Source organism: Lepisosteus oculatus, chromosome 15 (assembly GCF_040954835.1).
Source record: "Lepisosteus oculatus isolate fLepOcu1 chromosome 15, fLepOcu1.hap2, whole genome shotgun sequence".
In the NCBI taxonomy this organism is placed as follows: domain Eukaryota; kingdom Metazoa; phylum Chordata; class Actinopteri; order Semionotiformes; family Lepisosteidae; genus Lepisosteus; species Lepisosteus oculatus.
In genome coordinates, this window is record NC_090710.1 from 20901883 (window position 1) to 20925391 (window position 23509).

The window sequence follows — 23509 nt, forward strand, 5'->3', positions numbered from 1 at the left end:
GGTGGGATTAGAGCCAGATTTTTTAACTGCTGAAGTCTGCTAAAGTCTGGGTTACGCTTAAAACACATGCTTCTCTCTGATTCCACAAAGTCTGTGTATTGAGGAAAATATAGCGCTACTGGATTAAAGTATTGAAGACGGAAATCTTTGCCATTGAAATACCACTCTCTGCACCAAAGAAGAAATTCTTAAAAAGGAGAAAACTGCAGTATTGTTTTATGAAAATTGAGAAATAATTGCATACCAGGTTACACAGTAAATCAAAGAGTGCTGGATTTTTTTGATCAAAGCTTTACTTTTTTATTCCTGAACAAAATTTCCTGATGATTTGCCTTTTGCTGATGATGTGCTGATTCAAATATTCCACTGCCTGAGGTTTGGTAGCTGACTTGGAAAAGTTTTTTTTTTTAGTTTTTTTTTTAGCAATCAGTTTTTTGTTAATTTTTTAGGATTTTATAACTGCAAGGCCAATCCATTCTTATCCATTCTAATGAGTTGATAAGTGCACCAGCCATCAGTCTGCAGAGTTGAGTTTTCTTTTACAAGGAGATGTAATGCCTGTCTGACTGGTTCTGGAATAGAACACTTACTGGAGATCGAAGGAACAATGAAGACTCATTCTTGTATCATAATGCATCTCATGGTGGTTTCATGCGTTCGGCTCATGCAGGGAAATCCTGATCAAAACTTCCAGAAGGTATGTGATCTAAATTAATTCTGTATCAATAACAATACAGAACATTATTTTCAGATTTTCTTTACTTTTGTATATCCCTTTATATGATAATGTAACTTAACTGAGTCAAATGAAAATGCACTGGCGTTGAGTCCTGGGATAAACTAAGCAGATGGATAAAACATATTCTTAACTGATGCCTGAAACACAAAACATAAATTATTACACAAAAGCTAGTTGCTCTTAACTGGTTTCTAATGTCACCTGTTGCTGAGATTTGCCTCGAAGTACCGATGACGTTAGACAAAGCACATGAGGATCTGGATAACCTAATTGGACCTGCAACAGCAAATTCGGAGATAAAGTGTGATGGGAACCAAACTCTGACTAGCCAGTTCATTTTGGAACTGATTTTATTATATTATTGCTTCAAATTCAGTTACACAAAACAGGGTTGATGAGATCTGGCATACATGATGAATCTACTATTGTTTTTAAATGAGATAAAATGAATATCACAACGTTTATTAGGAGATTATTAAGTTTAAACATTATATTTTTACATCTAGAAAGAATATTTTGCTAAAAATAGTTATTAAACATGGCTAAAAATATTTGAAGTTAAAGAATGGAGTTCATTATAAGCTTTCTGGTTGTTATATACAGTATAAGCACAAATTAAAAAAGGAAAGTGCAAGTTGTATTAGATTAGATTCTATATTGTAGACATAGTGTATCGAAATGTTGCCAAATATTCTTTGTAAACTCAACATGTTAGGGCTTGGTGTGGTATAGGATTGTCAGTAGCCTGAGGTGGAGTTTTTGAAGTTTATAAGCATTTAGTCACCCGTTGTTTCTCTCTCACTTGCGTTTCTGCTTACAGTTAGCAGCCAATATTTACCAGTAAAAATTGCAGCTGGAAACTCCTACGTTTATTTGAGTGTGTGCCTTGTCTCATTTAACTGGAAACAGTCTACGCCACCCTGACATGCTGAATGGATCACAGCAGTAATGTCACCACAGAGGCTGCAGAAATTTAGCAAGCAGTACATTGGCTTCTGACAAATTTAATATTGCATGACAGCGTTCATTTTCAAAGCTTCATGTATAAAGTTGTATTCATTATACTATGACTAAAGCCTGTGGCTTTGGGTTTGGGTTAAGTTATTGCTTTCTTTTCATTCAATGCCCTTTTCAAACATTCACATTACTATTTCTCTGCAATATATATTTTAAGAGTCAGTAATAAAATCAAAAATGGAATTTGCAGATGTTACGGTAGTAACCCTAATTTATGCAATTCCTGTGTTTTTTCAATCCCAAAACAGAATTTTTTAACCACATCTTCAATGGGTAGCACATTCAATGGTTGAGCTGGTAGCTCACCATCACATACTGCTCATTTACATGAGACAGGACTCCTTGTCTCACAATCATGTCTCAAAAATAAAATGTTTCTGGACTTCCCTTTCATCTGTAATGTTATCATGAGACAAGACTCATTCCATGGTGGTACTGTATATATGGAATTGTTCATAGCACAGCTGTGTCATGGCATGCAGTTATTGTATAGTTAGCCCTGAGTGAGAAAGAGGGTCTTCTCTAAGATCAGAGATGTGCTTTAAAGTCCTTACGATATCCTGAAGGGTTTACTCGCTGGAGCAGCTCAACAGGTGGCTGAGAGGAAACAATGTTAGTGGCAGCCAACTTCCTGGCCCCAGCTGCTGGAAGTCTCATGGGGAAAAGTTCAATGAGCCGAAGCCAAGGGGGTGCGTCTTGAGTGATGGTGTGAATTCCTTCTGCGTTCGCCTGTTAATGCTCGCAAATTCAGTCTCAAGGAAAAGTGCAAAGAAAACATCAATATCCCAGACACATGACAAACTTTTAGCTTGGGGCTTCTGCCTCTGTAAAAATAAAAAAATTGAAATGATCTGTTTTCATCACATCTGCTGCCAGAATCACTGGGTCTCTGATCAACTTTTGGATTTAAAATGTGTATTTCTGGATAATATTACAATAAAGCTAATGTACAGTTAAACTGTTGGCGAACTGAAGTTGCAGCATACGGATATAATATCAGTTTTGTGGATTTACAAAAAGCTTGGGTATTACTACTAATACCTGGCTCTTAAGTGTGACCTCTGTACTTTTTCTGGTGATGTACAGTAGTTTTGGAATTACAGAGCCTAGTGAATAAAGGTCCTTGATTATGTAATCATCCTCATTTATGTCAAAATATCCTAATGTAGTTGCAGTCTCTCCAGACATGCTATAGAATAAACAAGATGACTGTCACATGTATATTTAATGTAGTTTTCTGCTTTGCTGTGAACTAGATGTACAGTATGTTTGATAGCACATACTGTACTTTATTTCTCACCCTATATACAGTATGTACACTGTGCTGTATATGGTAGCACATACTGGTAATTACCAATACATGGAGCAACAGTGAATCAGCTGCAGTGAAATCCCAGGTCATTACGAAAGCAGTTCATTCAGAGAAGAGTCTGGACTTCTGTTACTCACAGCAGAAGGGGGTCCGGTTACAGGCGAGGCAGTATCTGCCACCCACTGTTATGCTGCAGATTGAGGACAGGCATTGACAGGCTCTGACGTGAGAAAAGGTCCAGCCCTTCATGTTTCGAGCCTGGTGCTAGTGATTAAACACAGACAAGTGCTTTTTCATTCATGACAGAAGCTTCACTGCAAGATCCAAGACCTTTAAGTTATCATTTGCAGCTGGTCTGTAAAGTCAAAAGGTTTTTGGTTGTAATTACTTGCGTGTGGGGAATATATTTTCAGACTGAATAAAAGTGTAATTTAACTTGCTGCTTTAATTAGTCCTCTGATTCAGAGGTTAATAAAGCTGTGGTGCAAGAGGTCATAAAGTTACATTTTTTGGTTTCCATTATCTGTACCTAAACACTCTACTCTCCCTTTCTCTTAAACAAATGCCACATGTTCAATTTGAACTTCTGAATGCCAGTGTATCAAATGTTTTTCAGATAATAGACCACACTGGAATTTTAGAAAATCTGTCGCTGTCACTACAAATACAATACTTAAAGTGCTTGTAGGAACAGTGATCTCTGCAGTGATCCTCAATGTCATAACGTCACTATGGGTTCTGTTACATGTAACATCAAAGGCATTGCTGTTACTCAGCCCTGATCCTGGAAAAAGAGTTACTCTTCACAAAATAAAAAACAGAAGAATCTTTTTTGAATTTTTTTCAAAGAATTTTGTTGGTTGGGCAATGGATGATACATTCATTAGGCACCCGCTTAATGTGATGTATGCCTGATTACAGTTAGATTACTTTAGAGACAAAAATATCAAAGGTACTGTACTGTCATGTGCTTCTCCATTTCACACATTAAGCCAGTGGTAGTGTGGAAGAAAACAATGAAACATAAGGTCAAGGTTCAGCGATTTACATACAGTAGCAAAGAGAATTTGTACAGTTAGATGGAACAGATGTCTGAAAACCTTCCTATAAAGCTGACCATAAAGATTGGTAGCAGTACATGTGGTGCTGTTTCCTTCTCACTAATTTCTTTGCAAGTTCAATGATTTTGAGGTTTAACATAGCATGTAAGTGATGCTCTTTTAAGAGGGTGGCAGAGTGGTGCAGTGGTAAGCATTGCTGTCTCACAGTGTTGCAGTCCTGGGTTCGATTACTGTCTGAGTGGAGTCTGTATGGTTTGTGTGAGTTTCTTCTGGGTACTCTGGCTTTCTCCCACAGTCCAAGCACATACTGGTAGGTTAATTGGCTTTCTGGGAAAATTGGCCTTGGTGTTAGTGTGTGCGTGTTGTGCCCTGTGATGGACTGGGGTTTTATCCAGAGTATACCTCTCCTTTTTCCTGTTGCTTGCCCACACAGACTCTGCCTCCCCTGTGACCCTATATTGGATAAAGTGGTTAGAAAACAGATGGGTGGGATTTCTTGGACTGAAGATCACTGATGATGATATGAGTGACAGTCTATGCTACTTTATATGCAGTAGACTATATACTGTATGGAAGAGTCAGCATACAGTACAATGTTTTCCTGAATCAAGGTCCGCAACTTCTTCTCTATTTCTAAAAGTTGGTGTACTGAGATGCTTTTGTAGTGAGCAATCAAGGACAGCCAACACTTGAGGTTCATATCCAGTGATTACTCACATTATGGCAGGGTTATGATGCTCTTACTCTCTCTGTGTCTTGGTATTATCCAGACAGGGTGAAAGAGGGCACCTTTTCCTTGCACAAATGAGTCTTGGCAGAGACAGACATGAGTCTCCACTGGAAAAGTTGCCCATTGCCCAGATCACACCCCAGGGCAGTAAGCACAGCCAGCACTACAACATGTCAACATGTGAGCTCCACAAATTTTTTCACAATGTCATTTATGTTTTCTTAACATGCTCTTTCCAAAGTTCCATACTGTACCAATTAATTTGTAACTTCTGAGTGTATACAAAGAATGTAGAAGACTAATTAATAGAATTAGTTATAATCTTCCCTTCATGCATTGCAATGTATTACCATGGGGTGACTGCAGAAACAGGTCAAACTCATTCTATGTCCTAATACTGCCTTCCATCTATTTATATAATTCAGGCCTGGTCATTCTCTGTTGCTCAGCATATATTAAAGTATTTTTTTCTAGTTTAATATTGATAAAATGTGGAAGGTGTTGGGGAAATGTTTAACTTTGCAGAGTGTGTGCAGGTTTTGAGAAGCATGACACCTAGAGATCTGTCTTGCTTGTTATAGTAGCCTACTCTCCAACCCATTAATTCAGACTTGATATGAGACATAGACCTGATAACTCCAATTAATGCATTCTGCAGAAATGTATTACTTGTGCACTTAGGAGTTAATTTACCCAAATCCCAGGTGAAGCCTGAACCTGCATGTTATTTCCAAGAAGACCCCCCCCTCCTACCACAGTCCTGTATGTGTTGATACAACCCAATCTACAGTACCTGTTGGGCCTGGAGTGCATTCTTCACATCAAACTTTGGCAGTGTAACAGTCCTGCATCTTTTCAGAAGTAGATTAATAACAACCCACATGCATGCCTCCTATAAACCGATATGCTTTTATTCCACCCCAGTCATTTTAATTGTCTTTCCAGTTGAAATCTTTGTCCATGCCCAAACTTGTTAAAACATTTTGGAAATGCACTCTTTCGTAATACTGATTTTTAACTCAACAATATCAACATTCTAAGATTGAGGCGGGAAAGCATGCACATGTTTCATTTCTAAAAAAGCAAATCAGTGGTGTTTCTGTAGTATTGACCTTTTTCCTCATAAAAAGGTGTTAAAGACTTTTGTACTCTTTCAGTGAAAAAATAAAATAAAGGAATTATTGATTCCTGAACCAGGAATACACAAATAGCACACAAATAATCCGCTTTTGGGTGGGACAGTGACACAGTGATTAGCATTGCTGCCTCACATTACTGGGACTCAATTCCTGAACTACTACCTGTGTCGGGTTTTGTATGTTCTCCCCACGTTCCTCTGTGTGGGTTTTCTCTGGGTGATCCACTTTCCTCTCATAGTCCAATAACATGCCGGCTTCTGTTAAAATGGCCATGCTGAGAATGTACTGTATGTGTGTCTGAGTCTGTGTGTGCCCTGTTATGGACTAGTGGCAGGATGTATTCCACCCTATGCCCGTTGTTGGCTGAGTTAGGCTCTGGATCCCCTGCGACCCTGTCCTGCATAGTGTGGGTTAGAAAATGGGAGGATAATCTATTTTTCTGTAGCATTGTAATATAAAAAAAGAACTTCATCTCTTTGAATTGTTTGTTAATAACCACAATACTGTATTTCATTTTCACAACAGTGTCGGTTAGAGTTCTCACTGTCACAGCCCCTTGCCATTTCACAAGACAGGAGACATTCTGAAAAATGTGTTTAGGCATGTTGCGCTTCCTCTTGGTCTCTGTTGATCTTTCCTGGTTTTGGTCCCTCTGTGTAGTGCTTGCTTAGTTGTGGACATTCTCTGTTTTGTATCAATAATTGTTAGTGTCATCATTAGACGTCAAAGTCAAAGACGTCACAGTGGTTTTTAAAACCTATTAAGAAACACAGAAAGTCCCTCAATAAACTTTTTTGAGTTGAAAGGCTGCTGCCCTCTTGTGGAAATCAAAACGGCAGTTATCCCTTTTTCCCTAGCACTGACCATTCTTCGTGTCATGGGTGACACTAAAAATATTCTGCCTTTATCTGTAATGTTCATGTTTATTTCATCTGAGATATTGTGATTTTTACATCAGTGTCCTCCCCATAAAAGTTTACACAATTTACACTTCTTGGATTGAAGTGAGAAATGTTTTGTGAACTACAGTAATTGTCCTTTTTTCAGGGTTAGCAGTAAACACTAGGCTAATCATTTTCTTTTGTCGAAATAATGATGAATGTTATGTTATTAAGCCCTTTGACTTCATTATGATTATTTATTGTTCACTTCAAGGCTATATTCATATTTCTTTTGCCTAACTGGTCTGTTATAGATTACATCACATTAAACGAAGACAGTGATACTATTCAAAAGAGACATACAGTATACTGTATATGGATTTATATGTATTTGTATTGGAACTGTTTACAGTATATATTATTTGCTGTTTCTTATTAGTTTCTTTATCTTAGCAGTACAGAATGTACATACATGGATCAATCCAATATCTAACCATTCTATTTTATACAGGTTAGTGGTGGAGCCAGAGCCTACCCTGGCAAGCAACAGGCACATGGCAGGATACACCTTGCACAGGACACCAGTCTATTGCAGGTCACACACAGACACACTCACATCAGGGCACCTGGAAGAAACCTACACAAACACAGGGAGAATATACAGACTCCACATAGATAGAACCCCAGGAATTAGGCATGCAGCAATACTAACTACTGTGCCATCCTTGCATTTCTGTAAATTTAGAAAGCTAAAGGTGGGATTTGAACCCGTGCTCCTGGAAGAATTAGTACTTACAGACAGGAGTTTTGCCCAAGGAGGTATCTGTCTTTGTGTAAAAAATATTTCCATTTCATAAACAAGTTAATAATACATTTAATTGCACACACAGGATATAAATACAATATCCATTTTCTTTGCACAATGGGTAATGTTACAGGGAAAGAATATGCCAGACCTCTACATCAAAGGAAGGCATGTGTATGTAAGAGAGAGCAAATGAAACCTGGCTCCACAGCATGTTTTTTTTGTATTAAGACTCTTTCAATGCAGAAGGATTTCCTTTGAAATCTGGACCTGATTTTGTTTGCCTAGCAGCAGGTTGCAGGCTTTTGGTGGGGAACTTTAAAAAGGAGTGGAGAATTACAATCTGTGAAAGCTGTGAAGTTTAATACACATTTCCAGTGAGTTGGATCCAATCGGGCTTCTCATAGAAACTGATCCTTTGGTTGATATTTGAATTATGCATGTAGTTCTTATTGTAGCCACCCAGGGATAATGAGCTTGCTTTGGAAACACATATGTGTTGTGGCAAAGCGTGTATAAACAAAAAAGCTGAGCATTTACAACAGAAGCTTGGTGTCGTTTCACTTCTTAGTTTGCCGGTGATGAATGACCTTCTCACTTTCTTTCTGCAACATCTGCACAGGGCTGTTGTGTTACAGACTAGGGTATTGTTCCAAACCCAGCTGAAACGGATTGTCTTTGGGAAACACAGTTATCTGTTGTTGAGTCTACATTAGTTTGTACACGAAACCATTGAAAACATTAATGTGCTTCTCTATTCCTAAACAGAAGAATGACCTGTGTTTTTCACAGAAGGGACATGAAGCTACAGAGATCACCAATGTTAAATCAGCAGTCATCTCTGCAGTCACACAATTCTGAGTTAATTAGAAATCTGTGTGTTGGGCTGTGGATGGAGGGAAAGTGGGGTTGGGGCTCACTGTGAAGTTTATTCTCTGTAGCTGGACTAATCCACAGGTATGTTTTGACAGGTCCCTTTTGGGCAATTCTGTCTCTGTTGTTAGTGAAAGTAGAGATGAGAGTTGTGAATAACAGACTTGTATCAGTTACAGTATTTATCATGTTTGCATTACACATGTATTTAATATAAAAAAAACATTAGGTTTTTCCTTTATTGAGAAGAAGGGTTTAGAGTTTAAGGGTTTGGCAGCACATTTGATCCACACTGCTGTACTTCAATACTCTTATTCAGGCAAGATGAAAGGTAACCTGGTTTTACTCTTTATTACTTTCTGACTTCCTTAGGCTTTGTGTATTATGTTTAATAAACTTTAAAACGGAGGAATTCTGTCCGTCATTCTCTTTGCTCAAAAGACTGTTGCCTCCTATGGCTGCTGCAGTGACAGAATGCTCCTGCCCCATCTCTCGTGAACAGGCAGAAAATAAGGAGGTGTGGGAGCAGAACGTTAGATGTGCCTCCAGCCTCGAGGAGCTGCTGAGGCTGACGGACTACCCTGACTGGAAACTGTGGAAGTGCAGACTGAAGCTCAAGCAGGTCGCGTCCTCGCCGGGAGCGCGCTCGTATTCCGCAGCGTCGCACCGCGCCACGCGCTACGCCGCGGCGTCTTACAGCCTGGAGATTCTGAAAGGTAAGAGGCGGCGGAAAAAGGACGCCTCACGAGCGGTGTGACTGCACTTAGACCGAGAACTGTCCGAGAGATCCACCTCACTGTGCATTATAGAAACATGCATACCACCCGTAATACAGAGATATTATAGATATGATATTGGAGCCAATCGCATTTGTTATGTTTTTAAAGCCTTTCAGTAACATCATTTGGAAAACCCATGTACAGAGAGGCAGGGGAAGAGAATAAAGCCACTGCTATCATTAGTTTGGTACATTATAAGAGAGAGGAGACTGATATTTCTACAAGGACACATAGATATTTGTGTAGGACTCAGAGTCATGAAGAATGAACATCATTGTTACCTCCTCCAGATTTGGAATACTATTGCATATAAAATTTATTTGTGTATACAGTGTATATTTAAAATGTTTGCATCCATGGATTTTGTGCATGAATGCATGCTTATCTTTTTCTTTTTTTCCCCCTGGTGGATAATAGTGTTTTGTGTCTTTCATTAATATGTGTATTTTTTCCCTAACAGCCATTGATGACGAATGGCAGAAAACACAGTGCATGCCCAGGGAGACCTTTGTAGATGTGGCTAAGGAACTGGGCACCAATACAAACATATTCTTCAAACCCCCCTGTGTGTCTGTCTTCAGGTGCGGTGGGTGCTGTAACAAAGAAGGCGTGATATGCAAAGAAACAAGTTTTACCTACGTAAATAAAACCGTAAGATATTTTTTTAATTCATTGTCTTTCACATTTATGATGGCAATCTGAGCCTTGAAGATCAATCTGGAAAAAAAATATTATTGTGAATGTATAAAGCACATTAATGTAAAAAGTTTAATTTAAGTTTAATTTAAGCATTAAGTCAAAGGATTTTGTAAAACCTACTTTGTAACGACTCAAATGCTATTTGAGCATACAGTGTAGGCAGCTTTACTCTAGCATTGAATTACAGTACATGTACCATTTAGGATCGGCACTATAAATTCCTAAAAAATACTCTGTTCACAATATCTGCAGCTCTTAACATTTTCAATACCACTGAAATACGGACCAGAGCCAGTTCTGATAAAGGTGGCCAATCACACTGAATGCAAATGCATGGAGCCTGTGATTATCAGACGGCACGTACAGGAACACAGAGGAAACAGGTAAGATCAGGGCTCAGGAAATGTCATCCTGGTTCTTAATTGAGCCCCAGCAAAAGACAAGGTCAGCTTTTAGTCAGCTGAGTTTCTTTCTCTAGACACGTTTCTACAAGGAAGAAATGGTAGAGACAAGTAAAAATGTCATTCCACAGCTTGATTAAACTCATTTTATTATTATGCAAAACACTACAGACCTCATATGCATTTCCTAGAATTCATTGTCAAATTGTGTAACTAAAGGTTTTAACAAGACGAACCAGATCTTTGTGGTACGGTAGCCTGTCTCGTACAATAGCCTTTAGACCACACACAATTCACAACCAAAAATGAAAAAATAAAACATGTCATAAAAGTGCATAGAAAAAAAACCTTTATCACATTTTTGTCCATACGACTACTATACATTGGATAACATAGCTCAATGTTCCAGAGAATGTTTATATAAAGATGTTTGATTATGGTTTGACGTAGTCGTTGCTCCCACAGTACTTAAATCTCTTCCACCTTTCAGGTGTTCTTTTGGACTTAAAAACCCAGGTTCACACAAGCTATGTGACAAAGGTCTCATCTGGGACTGCATGGCAGCTAAGTGTGTCTTGTACCCCTCCATAAAAAAGAAAGAAGGTACGTGTCAATGTTAGTACATTAATATGGAGGTAACACATGAGTCTAGGTGCAACTAAAAAAACTGACAGAAAGAAATATACAGAAACATCCAGCCTTTTTCTAAATCGCTTTATCCAGTACAGGGTACCTAGGAACATCAAAGCCTAACCCAGCGAGCAACAGGATACAGTACATCCAGGACAGGATGCCAATCCATTGCAGGGCAGCCACAGACACAAACACACATAGAATCATACCAGGGCCAATATTCCCATAAGCCAATTAAGAATGTTTGTTCTTGTTTAAAACATAGGAGTTGGTTCCACATTTTGGTCAGAAACCTGATATCCATCAGAAAACATTAATAGACAAACAAGAAAAACTGTTTGAAAGCATAAAATTATGAGAATGGTATTTTAATTAGACCATTAATGCAAATATAATTGTTAATGTAAAAGTATGTAAAATGAGCCTGTAAAGCCTTTATTAGTGCACACTGTACTATTCAAAATAATAGTAATAATAACCATGATTGGTTAATACTTTTACATATTTAACTATACTTTTACAGTGTAACTAAATGTTTTGTTATATATTAAACACAATTTTAAACTGAACTTGGTTATATTTAAAACATTTGGATATACATTTTTTAAATACTAACAATGACTTGGGACAGCAGAGTTCATGTTTGAAAACGATTGAAGATACTAGGATGATTTCTTATCTCAGTTCGGTGCATTGGCTGTATTACTCCCTGATTTATAGAAGTCTTCCAGGAACTGGAGATTTTGTCTTTCCAGTATGTGCTTGGCATGTTGTGTGAACATTTTCTGGAGTGATAAGTTCTATGTGAAGAATAAATAACATTTATTTCCTTTAATTCACTTAGTACTCTGTTTGACACCAGAAGACATTTTCTTTGGCATCTTTTTTCTTTTCTATCAGTAAGGTTCTCTGCTTCCTTTTCAGAATTTTCTCCAATTACCAAGTTGTCAGACTGTGGGCCTCCTAGGATGTTTGATGAAAACCAATGTGATTGTGTTTGTGAGAACAATTGTTTCAGAAATTACACAATAAACCAGAAAAACTGTAGCTGCCATTGTTCTCTAAACCATGAGATCTGTGCCACAGAAAACAAAGAGTTTGACCCAGGCTCCTGCAGGTAAATTACCATATTCACTGACTTAAAGCAAGTCAAATCACCTTAACGATGCATAATTCTGAACTAAACTAATGGTCGAATCCAGAATCTATTAGGATAATCATTTTCCTATTAGAATAAATGTGGCCAGAATAGAAAACTGCAATGTGAAGATTAAAAAATATATTTTTTATTTTTCTAGGAAGAAAAATGAACAAAATTATAATTTCACCATTTTAAAAAACCTTATAAAGCATATGCAAATTATTTAGTGTGCTGGGATACATTTAAGCAATACACTCAATGAAAAAATGTAATGCTTGAGACATAAAGTATTGGTCCTTCAATCCCTTTTTATCAAATTTAATTAATGGCAATCTTATTAAAGATAGTGTTAGGAAAGTGTTAGGAAAACAAGATAAATTCACATGTGGATTTTGAGTCGTGTATTGTACAGGAAACAGATGACACATTGAACAAAGGAAGGATCACACTGTAGAGAAACCAAATAGTTAACCAAATTATGTTCTAGACTGAAATGACACACCCAAACTTGTAAACTGTGTGTATGCTGTGTGGTAATTTTTACAATCTAATGCATTCTTCATTAACAAAAACACATTCATACTTCACAAAAACCTACTGCTTTCCTTCTAATTTTTCTAGTTAGTAATTGATTCAGAAGTCACATGTTCAAAAAAGTAAACATCAGTGACGATTATACCAGAGCCTTTTAGTAATTATTACTTACATTGAAGTTTCACATGGCTTAGCCTCTGTATACCAAACCTTAAATTAAATTCAAAGTGTTGCACCAATTTGACATCAGTCTTTGGAAATACAGGTTTTTTAAAAGGATTAGATTTTATCATTTTCATTATATGATCTATCATAAACAACGGCATATAACAATTGTTCTTGCTCATGTTAAAATGACCATTTTCTTTCTCCACAGCTGTAACTGAAAATGGAAGATAAAGCACTGACATTCTGAAAGGTTGAGCGGTTTGAAATTAGAAATTAATTTATTGACGTGTCTATGTCTGTCATGCATTTAATGTTTATATTACTCCTCCCCCTCCTACACACAAGAAGTGTAAAAAGGACCACATTAAATTACTTCTAAATGTAAAGCTGTTAAGTTTTAGCAGATGGTTTGTAACTTGGCTTCCTGTAGGCACTGAACATATATTTTACAGTTTAAAATCATATTTTTGTATTTGTCACAATTGATGCTTATTTTGTATAATATATTTAAATGTATATTATGTGAATTATAAAATGTTTGCATTTTTATGTCTTGTGTGATTATTATTATTCAATATTATCATCTAATTTAGATAATTGCAACACCATTAGAATTTACAAATGCTACAAAAGCAGGCTAGATGAAGAAACTATACAATGCTCTTCTCAAATGTCAAATACTTTCCTAACTTTAAAGTTATATACAAATCTTTCAGAATTTCCTGTGCAAATGAAAAACACCCTGTCAAGTAGTTTTTACAAGGTGCAGCCTTTTCCAAATTATAGGTTTTGTTACACGTTTCACACCAAGTAATTGATTTCCTTCTTTAACTGTAGTTCCCATGAGAGATATATTTACCTTGTTCTTAGCTGTAACTAGAGACTAACACTTTATCTTCAAATAGCCTTAGGGTTACTTGACATCATTTTCAGGCATTCTCATCCCATGCGACAATTAACCATTCAAAAGCTGTATGAAGTATGAATGAATAATTTTGAAATGGGAATCCCATTAAACACATACTTTGTCAGTGCAATCACCGGTTCTGGGCTAATAAAACAAATTCTGAAGATGGAAAAAAGCAACACACCATGCAGATGTAGGTTTTGCACAATCCTATCTATACTCCTTTGTGCTAGAAATAATCTGCAAATTAATGCAAAACAGTGTGATTTAAGGCTATGGCAGTCCCCACCCAACTTTAAAATGTTTTCTTGGCAGCAGTTAGACTTATAAACAAAAGGTGTTGTTTCACAAGATTAACAGTAGCACAGGGATAGTCATTGAGAAGAAGCTTTCCAGGGCTCAGCAGCACTGTCATACCAGAAAGGCCCATTAGTCACATACGCCCAAGACCGCTCTATCACAGGCCACTCCCCAAACAGGCAGGTGCGGGTTCCTTCTGAGGGCTTCAGTGACAGAGAGAGTTGGAAGCACACACGATGTCGAACCACTGGTATGGTGTTGTGTGCATTTTATGTTCAAGTTTGAAATGGATATGCTGTGGTACAGTAGGTCTTTAGAGAGAGTAATAATGTTGTCCCAGACAGTGTCCCAGTCCTCCCAACAGGCACAAAAAAGATGAGCAAGGTCTGAGGTCAATACAATAGGAAAACCGAGGAGGTGAATAGGTGTGTCTGAAAAATGTGTGCAGGCCATTGTAATCAAAGATGTCACCAAAAGTATACTATCTTATATACAGAGATGGATAGTTGAAGAGCTCAAAACCCATCAATTAGAGGAAATTATTCCTAATAAACGTTTATGATATGTCAAGAGGCAGTTGACCTTCCTCCAACTGTCCAAAGTGTGCAATGACTGGGACCATTTCAAAGGAAACAGTCCTGACTTCGAGAACAGAAGAAATATGATCCCAGTGTCTAACTTGCTCAGTTTAAGTTTCTTCAGTGAGGCTGATGCCCCAAATCCAACCATTTTGTAAACATCCTCAACTTAAATACTTAAAAGTTATGTTCAGGCCAGCAAAATCTATGAGGCAAAGTAGTTGTAACAGTTTTACTTTGTTCCATGCATTTTGTTGGGAGTTAAAAGGATCTTGACAAATTAAATAAATAGGCAAGGAAATATGTCCATTTCTATAATATAACCTATGCGAACAACAGATCGTATAGAAGCCCATCTAGTTGGATACAGTTTATTTTTATTCAAGAACCTCAAGCATATTCTTTTTTACGATTTTCCGGTACGCGGAAACGTGGGGTCTTACAAAACCTGAAGATCTGTGTACTTGGTTAACTGACATAGGAAAATGTCATCAGCATAGAGTAAACAGATTTAGAAAGATTTTCCTTTTTTTTTTTTGCTCAAATGGTTTCAGAGTAACTAACTATTTGTACTTTACAGGAAAAAAAGTGTTCATAGAAGGAAAATAGCTTTCACTTGCCGATTATCAAACGTTACCGAGAACCAAAATGAAAAAGAAGAATAACGGACACAGCGCGAGCCTGCGTTCTCTCCTCAAACGTCCACACAACACTTTCCCTTGGGTCAGTGATCAAATAAAACTTCTCTCACACTAAACAAATTACCACAGTAAAAAAAAACCTAAATAAGAACATAAAGTACAGAATACTGAATATGTTAACACAAATGTCTCTCAACATTAGTGAACTTATCGCTCGTTAAGTTTCAACACGAGAAAATAGAATACGTCAACACAAGTACCTTTAAAAATTAAAAGGCATCAAATCAACAATCAATAACTAGACTAAAAAAGTTGCATTCCCTGACCGGGAATCGAACCCGGGCCGCGGCGGTGAGAGCGCCGAATCCTAACCACTAGACCACCAGGGAACCATACGACTAAGGCTTTAAAGTATTGTTTTAAATTAAATTAAAATTATTTAACGCAAGTCGTTTTGAAATAAAAGAGAGTTTACAATTTAAAGAGACCAAATAAGATCCCAGTCATTTACTTGTACATTTTTTTCAGTAAATTAACATACACCAGAAGACTGCGGAAGTGTTCATTTCCCAGCATGCCAAGCGGAAGTAATCTCTCGCGTTCAACACGGAAATGCTCATTGAAAACGAAAACGAACATGCACTTCTGCTTAATAAGAAAGCCTGTCTTTGTACTAAAATAATTAAAAAGCTGTGTAGTCCTAGGAAGCAACTGATACGCAACCCATCGTTACATATAAGGTAATACTGTTTTCGTTTGTTGTAAAAACTAAAATAAATGTACTAGTAGTTGTTAAACAGAAGTTCTTTTAGTTTCTTCCAGTCACAATTCTAGATAACCAGCTGTTGCATTTATTACCTCGCGGTGCAGTGATTAAATGTTATGACAGCTTTAGTTTGTACCGTTTCTCGAAGGTGGCACCTCTCAGTTCAATCGCTTAGATTGGTGTCAGGTAAGGGTGCTTTGCTGTGAAGCGTTCTGGGGATAAATTATGAGCGGGTACAGAAAGCATTGGGTCATCAAATGCAGGGCGCTCAAACCGAAACCTAATGAGTTTATCGGAGTGTAGCTGTATAATATGCTCTGTAAATACGTCAACACTTATTCCTGATAAATTGTGTTAACCAAGTGCTGCGACTGGTTACATTTTTACAGTAACCTGAGTATTTTGTGATTAAGAACTGTTGCAAACGAGAAGAGGCTATTCTACCCATATAGCCCGTTTGGTATCTAGTAATTACTCCAATCAAGCTGTTTACCGAAGCATATCGGTTTCCACAACCTTGTAGTAGTTCTGTTCAAGACTCAAGGTTCAGTTAATTAAGCCTGTCAGTGTATTACATTCCCTTAATCCCTGAAATGTATTAGATTGCTCTTCTCTGGACCGAATCCAGAGCAGGAATATTTTTATGACATAGTGACCAAAATTGTAAACATAATTTTTTTAAAAAAGGCGCTACGAAGTGCATTACACAATTCTAGCACCCCTTGATTTAAATTCCATGCATTCACCCATCAGTTTTCTAACCGCTTCATCCAATTGAGGATCGTGTGGAAGCTACAGACTATCCCAGCTGGCAGTGGGCACAGGCAGGATACACCCCGGATGGGACACCAGTCCATCTCAGGGCACACACAGACAACCATGCTAACACCTTGGCCGTTTTTTCCAGACGCCAATTAATCTACCAGTATGTCACTTACTAATATATATATCCAAAAAATTCATCCATCTTTCTAACTGCGTCCCAGAATTGCCTAGAAGTAAATGGCTCATCAACATAGACACCTAATTCCTTTTCAGAATTCAACCTGCTTCTATCTCAGAGTGTTTTTTATTTTGCATTTATAGTTTTACTTTTGCTACCCTTTCTTTTTTGCATGTTTTCCAGTCCTCCTAATTTGTGTCATTGGCAAATTTGACTAGTTTACCTAAATATACCAGAATCTAGATCATTGATAAAAAATAGGAAGGGTTTTATGTTTAATGTAATTTTTGGTAATATTTGGTAATATTGAAAAGGGGCACTGTGGATTAATTCATGTGGATATGTAATAGTATAGAGGTGAAAGAATAATAACATATCTTTATTTTATAGGTGTGCATTTGAGCTGAGGAGTACAAATCTAAACCTGCATAGATGCATCTCTTGAATTGAATTTTGAACTATGAAGCTGGAACAGAGAATAGGAAGGAGCTCAGAGGGCCCCAAAATTAGCAGGCTCTTGGATGACATTGGACTCAATCACCTGGATCATCCTCACCGCAAGCACAATGTATGCATGGTGTCTGATTTCTTTTACCCCAATATGGGAGGAGTTGAAAGCCACATTTATCAACTATCACAATGCTTAATTGAAAAAGGACACAAGGTTATAATTGTGACTCATGCTTACAGGAACAGAAAAGGTGTGAGGTACCTCACTAATGGACTGAAGGTTTACTATTTACCTCTGCAGGTAATGTACAATCAGTCCACAGCAACAACATGTTTCCACAGTCTGCCTCTGCTCAGGTGCATCTTTGTACGGGAAAGGATCACGATTGTCCATTCCCACAGTTCATTTTCAGCCATGGCTCATGATTCTTTGTTTCACGCCAAGACAATGGGACTGCACACAGTTTTCACAGACCACTCCCTTTTTGGCTTTGCAGACGTGAGCTCGGTGCTGACCAATAAGCTGCTCACTGTGTCGCTCTGTGACACAAACCACATCATCTGTGTGTCATTCACAAGCAAAGAGAACACTGTCCTAAGAGCTGCACTGGATCCTGAGATAGTGTCTGTAATTCCAAATGCTGTTGATCCCACTGACTTCACTCCAGATCCATCCCAGAGGGATGACACCAAGATTACCATTGTGGTAGTAAGCCGGCTTGTTTATAGGAAGGGTAAGAGTGACCTCTGAAAGCAAAAATGTGTTTTAGCAGTAATTAAGGTTAAACTTGCATTTTAATATTGATTTCAAAGTCAGAACATAATTTTATATCTTTTAAGTCTTTAATGATTTTATCACATTTACTGTGAAGTGCAGAAATACATAGATTGTTGATTTTAGTAATTCCTGGAAATTTTTATTCATGCTTTCCTGCAGGGATTGATTTGCTTGGTGGCATAATTCCAGAGCTGTGCCTGAAACATCCAGATTTGTATTTCCTCATTGGTGGTGAGGGACCTAAAAGAATTGTCCTAGAAGAAGTCAGAGAAAAGTACCAGCTTCATGATAGGTGAGTTAGGATTTTTGGAGCAATTGGTATTTTTCATTGAAACCCAAGCTCTAATTACAGTACACTATAAAATGCAGCAAAACAAGGTGCTTTTCAAATTTATATTTATAATTGTAAAGTGTGATTTAACCAGTACTGTACATGAATAAAAATGTTATCTTCTCTTATTAAAAGAAGAACAATATTCTGTAGAAATGAGAAGTATTTTTTTGTCAGAACTTCATATAAAATTAGTTTTTCTGTTTTGGCACTTATTAATACTTTTTTTGCATGTGTTTGTAAACTTAAGTGTTATAGAAAGAAAAGCAGATATTTCTAGGAATTCAATCTTTAAAGGTCTTAGTTCTCTGGCATGATCGATATTTTCATTAACATTTTAAAAGTGCAGCTATCTGTTCTTTTTATCTGGAATGATGAAAGCAAATAGTTTCCACATGAAGAACAACACTTGACATTTAAAAAAATAGTTGATAAAATGTACAGCTGTATGTCAGGAATTTGCAGATATTTGTCTTCATCTATAATGGACTACTCCTTCAAGCAGTGTAAAGCAAACTGATTCTGAACAGTTTTTTTTCCTCTAATACTAATGTCCGTGGTTCCCCCTGTTCATTTAAAATCACCCTAAAATAAGTTAGTCTGAGGATCTTGGTCCTGCTACAGTCATATTACTTCCTGACGGAGTTTGAAAGACACAGAAATGTCATCTTTTGTTGTTTTCTGATGCAGGGTTCGTCTGTTAGGAGCCTTGGAGCACAGGGATGTTAGAAAGGTTTTGATTCAGGGTCATATTTTTCTAAACACATCTCTAACAGAGGCCTTCTGCATGGCCATTGTAGAAGGTGCCAGCTGTGGTCTGCAGGTAATTATTTCTGTTTCTAATCTTTTCATCTTTTAGATGGGCTAGCTGTGAACACGTCTGATCATTGTGAGCTAATTTTACTGGCTAACGTCAAAATGCTTCTTATTAAATTACCTCACTAAGAAAGAACAGAAGCCACAGGAACAAGGTAGTAAATCTGTGTGTTTAGCTCAGTACAGCTTCCAATTATTTTGACCCATTGCAATTGGATAAGTCTGACTTACATTTTATTGAGTTTCTTCTATCAATGTACAATTATTTGAATGTTTCAGTCAGTGTTAATTAAGACAGTTTTAGATCGCCTTGGTTCTGCAGTGCATTGAAAAGAGTTCTGTGTGCTGCATCAAGGTTGTTAGCACAAGAGTGGGAGGAATCCCGGAGGTGCTGCCTGAAGACCTGATTACGCTATGTGAGCCCACTGTGAAATCATTATGTGACGGCTTGGAGATGGTCATCGCTAAGCAGAGGGCAGGGAATGTGCCACCACCTGCTGCCATTCACAACCGGGTTCGGACTCTCTACACTTGGAGGAACGTTGCAGAGCGGACCGAAAAGGCATGTTATATACGGGAGCCTGCAATGCACTCGCTCTTGAATTTACATCACACTCAGCCTTGCAAAGTACTCGGGTGTACGTGCTTGTGTAATGTTCCTGTCTAAACAAGTTGTTTTAGAAAGCATCCATGCAGACCACCTGACTTTTAAAATGCAGTGTGTCTTAAATCTCAAAAATGGCTTTTCTTGTAACTTCCTCTTGCTGGTAAATGGAGACATCCTTCAATATAAATTAATTTTGATTTAAAAAGTCACTTGGAATGTAAACCCAATAAACTGAAGCACTTTTAAGAGTATTATAGTTGGTGGTAGTGTACATAAATATAACATTTTGTATGGAGGAAGGTGTTTTTTTACATGGAGAATGAGAACTATGAATGGCAGTCCAGTTGTCTTTGAAGTGAAGTAATTGAATTTTTACACTCATGGTCTAGTCAGTTAATGATTTTTTTTAAACCATGAGCCAATCCATTTATCTTTTGGTATATTCACAGGTTTACGATAGAGTGGCCAAAGAAGTGGTCTTGCCTTTGGACAAGCGTCTCCAGAGACTCATGGCCCACTGCGGTCCAGTAGCAGGTTCAATTTTTGCGTTTGTTGCTGTGCTGGACTTCCTGCTCCTCCTGTTTTTAAGTTGGCTTGTCCCAGATTATGTTATAGACATTGCAGTTGATGCTTCTGGTCCCCATGGAATTTGGAAAAACAAGCACAGCAGAAAAGGAGAAGACTGAGACAAAAATAACAGAAGGGCTCCTCAGCAGAAAGCAGCAGCAACTGAATTCATACTAATAAAAAATATTAAAAGGCCATATTTGTCTGATGCAATTCTCATATTAGTTTACAAGTTTAAATTTTATTGGCAGTGCTAATGGTTTCATCTTACACGATTTGTTTCTGTCTCTGCCTTTGATTTATTTCCTCAGGTATTTTGTCTGGGTTTTTCTATAGATTTTAAAATTTTGTCTGACACTTCTTTTACAGGGACCTTTTGCATTTTTCAATGTTTATTTATATCGATCATGCTTGATCATTGCAATGTCAAGCATAGAGTTAAGTACTGCAAATTCCAGAGAAGCACATTTTTGTGAATAAGCCATTTTTCTGTTGGGGGACACTGTCTTGTCAGTTATGTGATTTCACAACTTAGGACTGCTGTTCGTCTCTGCTTGGTTTTTAATGCGGTACTCTAGAGCTCCAAACATAACATCAAAAGCTACTAGCCTAATGTGTAATAAAACCATTAAAGTGAGTGGCAATGAGTTACATGAAGTTGAAGCAATTGTCCAGTGTACTACAAGTGAGGAGTGTATACAGGTGAAACCTTTCTGCTCACTCTCCTGTTCTTTTATTAAACTTTTGTCTTCCACAAAGTGTGTGCAGAGATGAGTGTTTTAGAATAGGATGATTTCTTTGAACAGTCTCTGGAGGAGCATAACACAAGCTCAATATGCACATCTTCATGAGAAAATGTGTTGAGCTCAACATTTCCACCAGAAGGAGACTTGCAGCAAGTTCATAATTCAATGAGTTGTGTAAGCTGCGGATGGGAACTGGGGTCTCGGTCAATTGACATACTTACAAAATTTGTCAAATGGCTTTTAGCACTGGTATTATACAGTTGTGTGTTATTGTTGCATAGATAGGGAGAGTTGAGACTTTCAAACTAGTAATGCTTCATGTATTAACATAAAACTTTTACTTTTACATACTTTTCTTAGTGCTACAGATAATTATAAACACATTTAACAATTGTTAACCATTCCATAATGATTATACTATGAGTATAATTTATGATGTAAAAATGCTAACTAAGGGCTCACAACATCTTGTACGGTAGCTTATTTCTGTATGTGAAAATTACTTAAATGCATTTTACACCCACAAAAATATGACAATATGCAACAATGAACAGTTAAGTTTTTGTCATTCTCTTTTCCCTATAAAAAACTTAATTTTCGTGACTGAGAGTAAAAACGAATTGTGAAGAAGAATTTCACTTCGTGATATCTGAAATGTATTTTGATTCATGTAAACCTGCCAGTATAAAGCAAGTTAGAATTCTCATTATAGAACTTGTTCTGTTCCTCTATCCAACAGATGTTGGACAATAGCAAATTCAAAGTTTCACCTTTGCTCTTTATCTCCTTACAGCATTGGATGGAGGAGCTGCAGTATTTGTATGAGTATAGCTGAAAACAGTTATAACATTTAATATATTTATTTTAAAACTCTTCATTTTTATGTTTTATTTGTATTTATTTGTTTATGTAACACATCTAATCTGAACTAATTAAACTAGTCTGTTAGGCCTAGTAATTGTGCAATCAGAGGTCAGTTTACAGAGGAAGCTGGTTTAAGTATTTAGTCTATAACATCCTTCAAAACGTAGGTTGTAAAAAAAAATGCAAATCATCCCTTGCATTTTATTACTGCTTTTCTTTGTATAGTATATGCTGGAGTTGTAAAGTATTTGCAGACTGTATTAATTACTTATTTCATACCTCAATTTTATATAGTGAGCAAGATTAATAAGTAAAGTGGATATTAGTCTTAAAGGAAATAAATCCAGGAGACAACATGATCCATTAAGGATTTGATCTTGACATCAGTGATCTATATATTATCCTTTACAATACCAATTAGTAAGATGAAATGTTATAGTTTATAGTTTTGAGAATAAAATAAAGCAAGCATACCTTATCACTTAATTGTCAATTGTCAACAGTCATTTACAATAGGTGTTATTTTTTCCCATGTCACATTCATTTGTAATGAAATTCTCAGATTAAGGAATTCTTTCACCCATGTATGATTTAAACAGTTAATCTGAAATATAAAAAATGTCAGATCTCCTCCATGCACTGTATATATCTAACTTGTACTAAGTCTGGAATAATAAAAAATAATTACTAAAAATCAGACTTCAGTGAGCTTTCTTAAAACATCACAGTTAAAAGAAATTTTTGTGTAAAATACAGGAATTATAATTCTGTAATAATTCTGGAAAAAAATATTCTCCAATTCTTAATGGAATCCATAAATATTCCTTATGTGGCATCCTGTCCAGGGTGTATTTCTTGTGATTGTTGCTTCCTGGAATAAGCTCTGGCTATTCCTGAATTAGATTTAAGTGGTTAGAAAATGAATGGATGGATGATTTAAAGGTATAAAATACCTATCATTAAACTCATGCTCTCGAGTTTAATGCAGCTCGAATATTATTAAACGCCTTTCTGAAAGGGTTAATATGCACGACATATGTTGGTTATAACTATATTGGGACAAGTAGAAAACAAATGTGAGCTTTTATTTGCAAGACAGATTACAAAATGCAATTCAAGGTTTTTTTTCCAGTTGTATTGTACAAACTTTAATTATGCAGTTGTCACATTGAATTGGCAATTTAATGTTTCAATGAACACTTTCGTATTCCATTCTATTAGTATTATTACTTTTAAATGAATTCTTATCTTTCAAGTTTGGAATGTGAAGCTTGGTTGTATTTATATTTGAAGCAAGCTTTGC

General features: G+C 36.9%; 2 protein-coding genes and 1 non-coding gene across 3 annotated transcripts; 2 read left to right on the forward strand and 1 right to left on the reverse strand.

The window, feature by feature from the left end:
- Positions 1 to 22: 22 nt before the first annotated feature.
- Positions 23 to 13461, forward strand: vegfd (vascular endothelial growth factor D). The gene is made up of 7 exons (XM_006639126.3): positions 23 to 697; positions 9060 to 9273; positions 9797 to 9987; positions 10288 to 10418; positions 10927 to 11039; positions 11994 to 12186; positions 13121 to 13461. Exons 1-7 carry the CDS (start codon positions 608 to 610, stop codon positions 13128 to 13130), a joined length of 942 nt encoding a protein of 313 aa, XP_006639189.2. The 5' UTR covers positions 23 to 607; the 3' UTR covers positions 13131 to 13461.
- A 2194-nt stretch (positions 13462 to 15655) lies between these two features.
- Positions 15656 to 15727, reverse strand: trnae-cuc (transfer RNA glutamic acid (anticodon CUC)). The gene has a single exon. It is a non-coding gene; the product is annotated as a tRNA-Glu (tRNA).
- Positions 15728 to 15938: 211 nt separating this feature from the next.
- Positions 15939 to 22900, forward strand: piga (phosphatidylinositol glycan anchor biosynthesis, class A). Its single transcript, XM_006639127.3, has 6 exons — positions 15939 to 16078; positions 17438 to 18231; positions 18435 to 18567; positions 19297 to 19429; positions 19778 to 19984; positions 20479 to 22900. The coding sequence occupies exons 2-6, from the start codon at positions 17508 to 17510 to the stop codon at positions 20713 to 20715; spliced, it is 1434 nt and encodes a 477-aa protein (XP_006639190.1). The 5' UTR covers positions 15939 to 16078; positions 17438 to 17507; the 3' UTR covers positions 20716 to 22900.
- Positions 22901 to 23509: the final 609 nt, after the last annotated feature.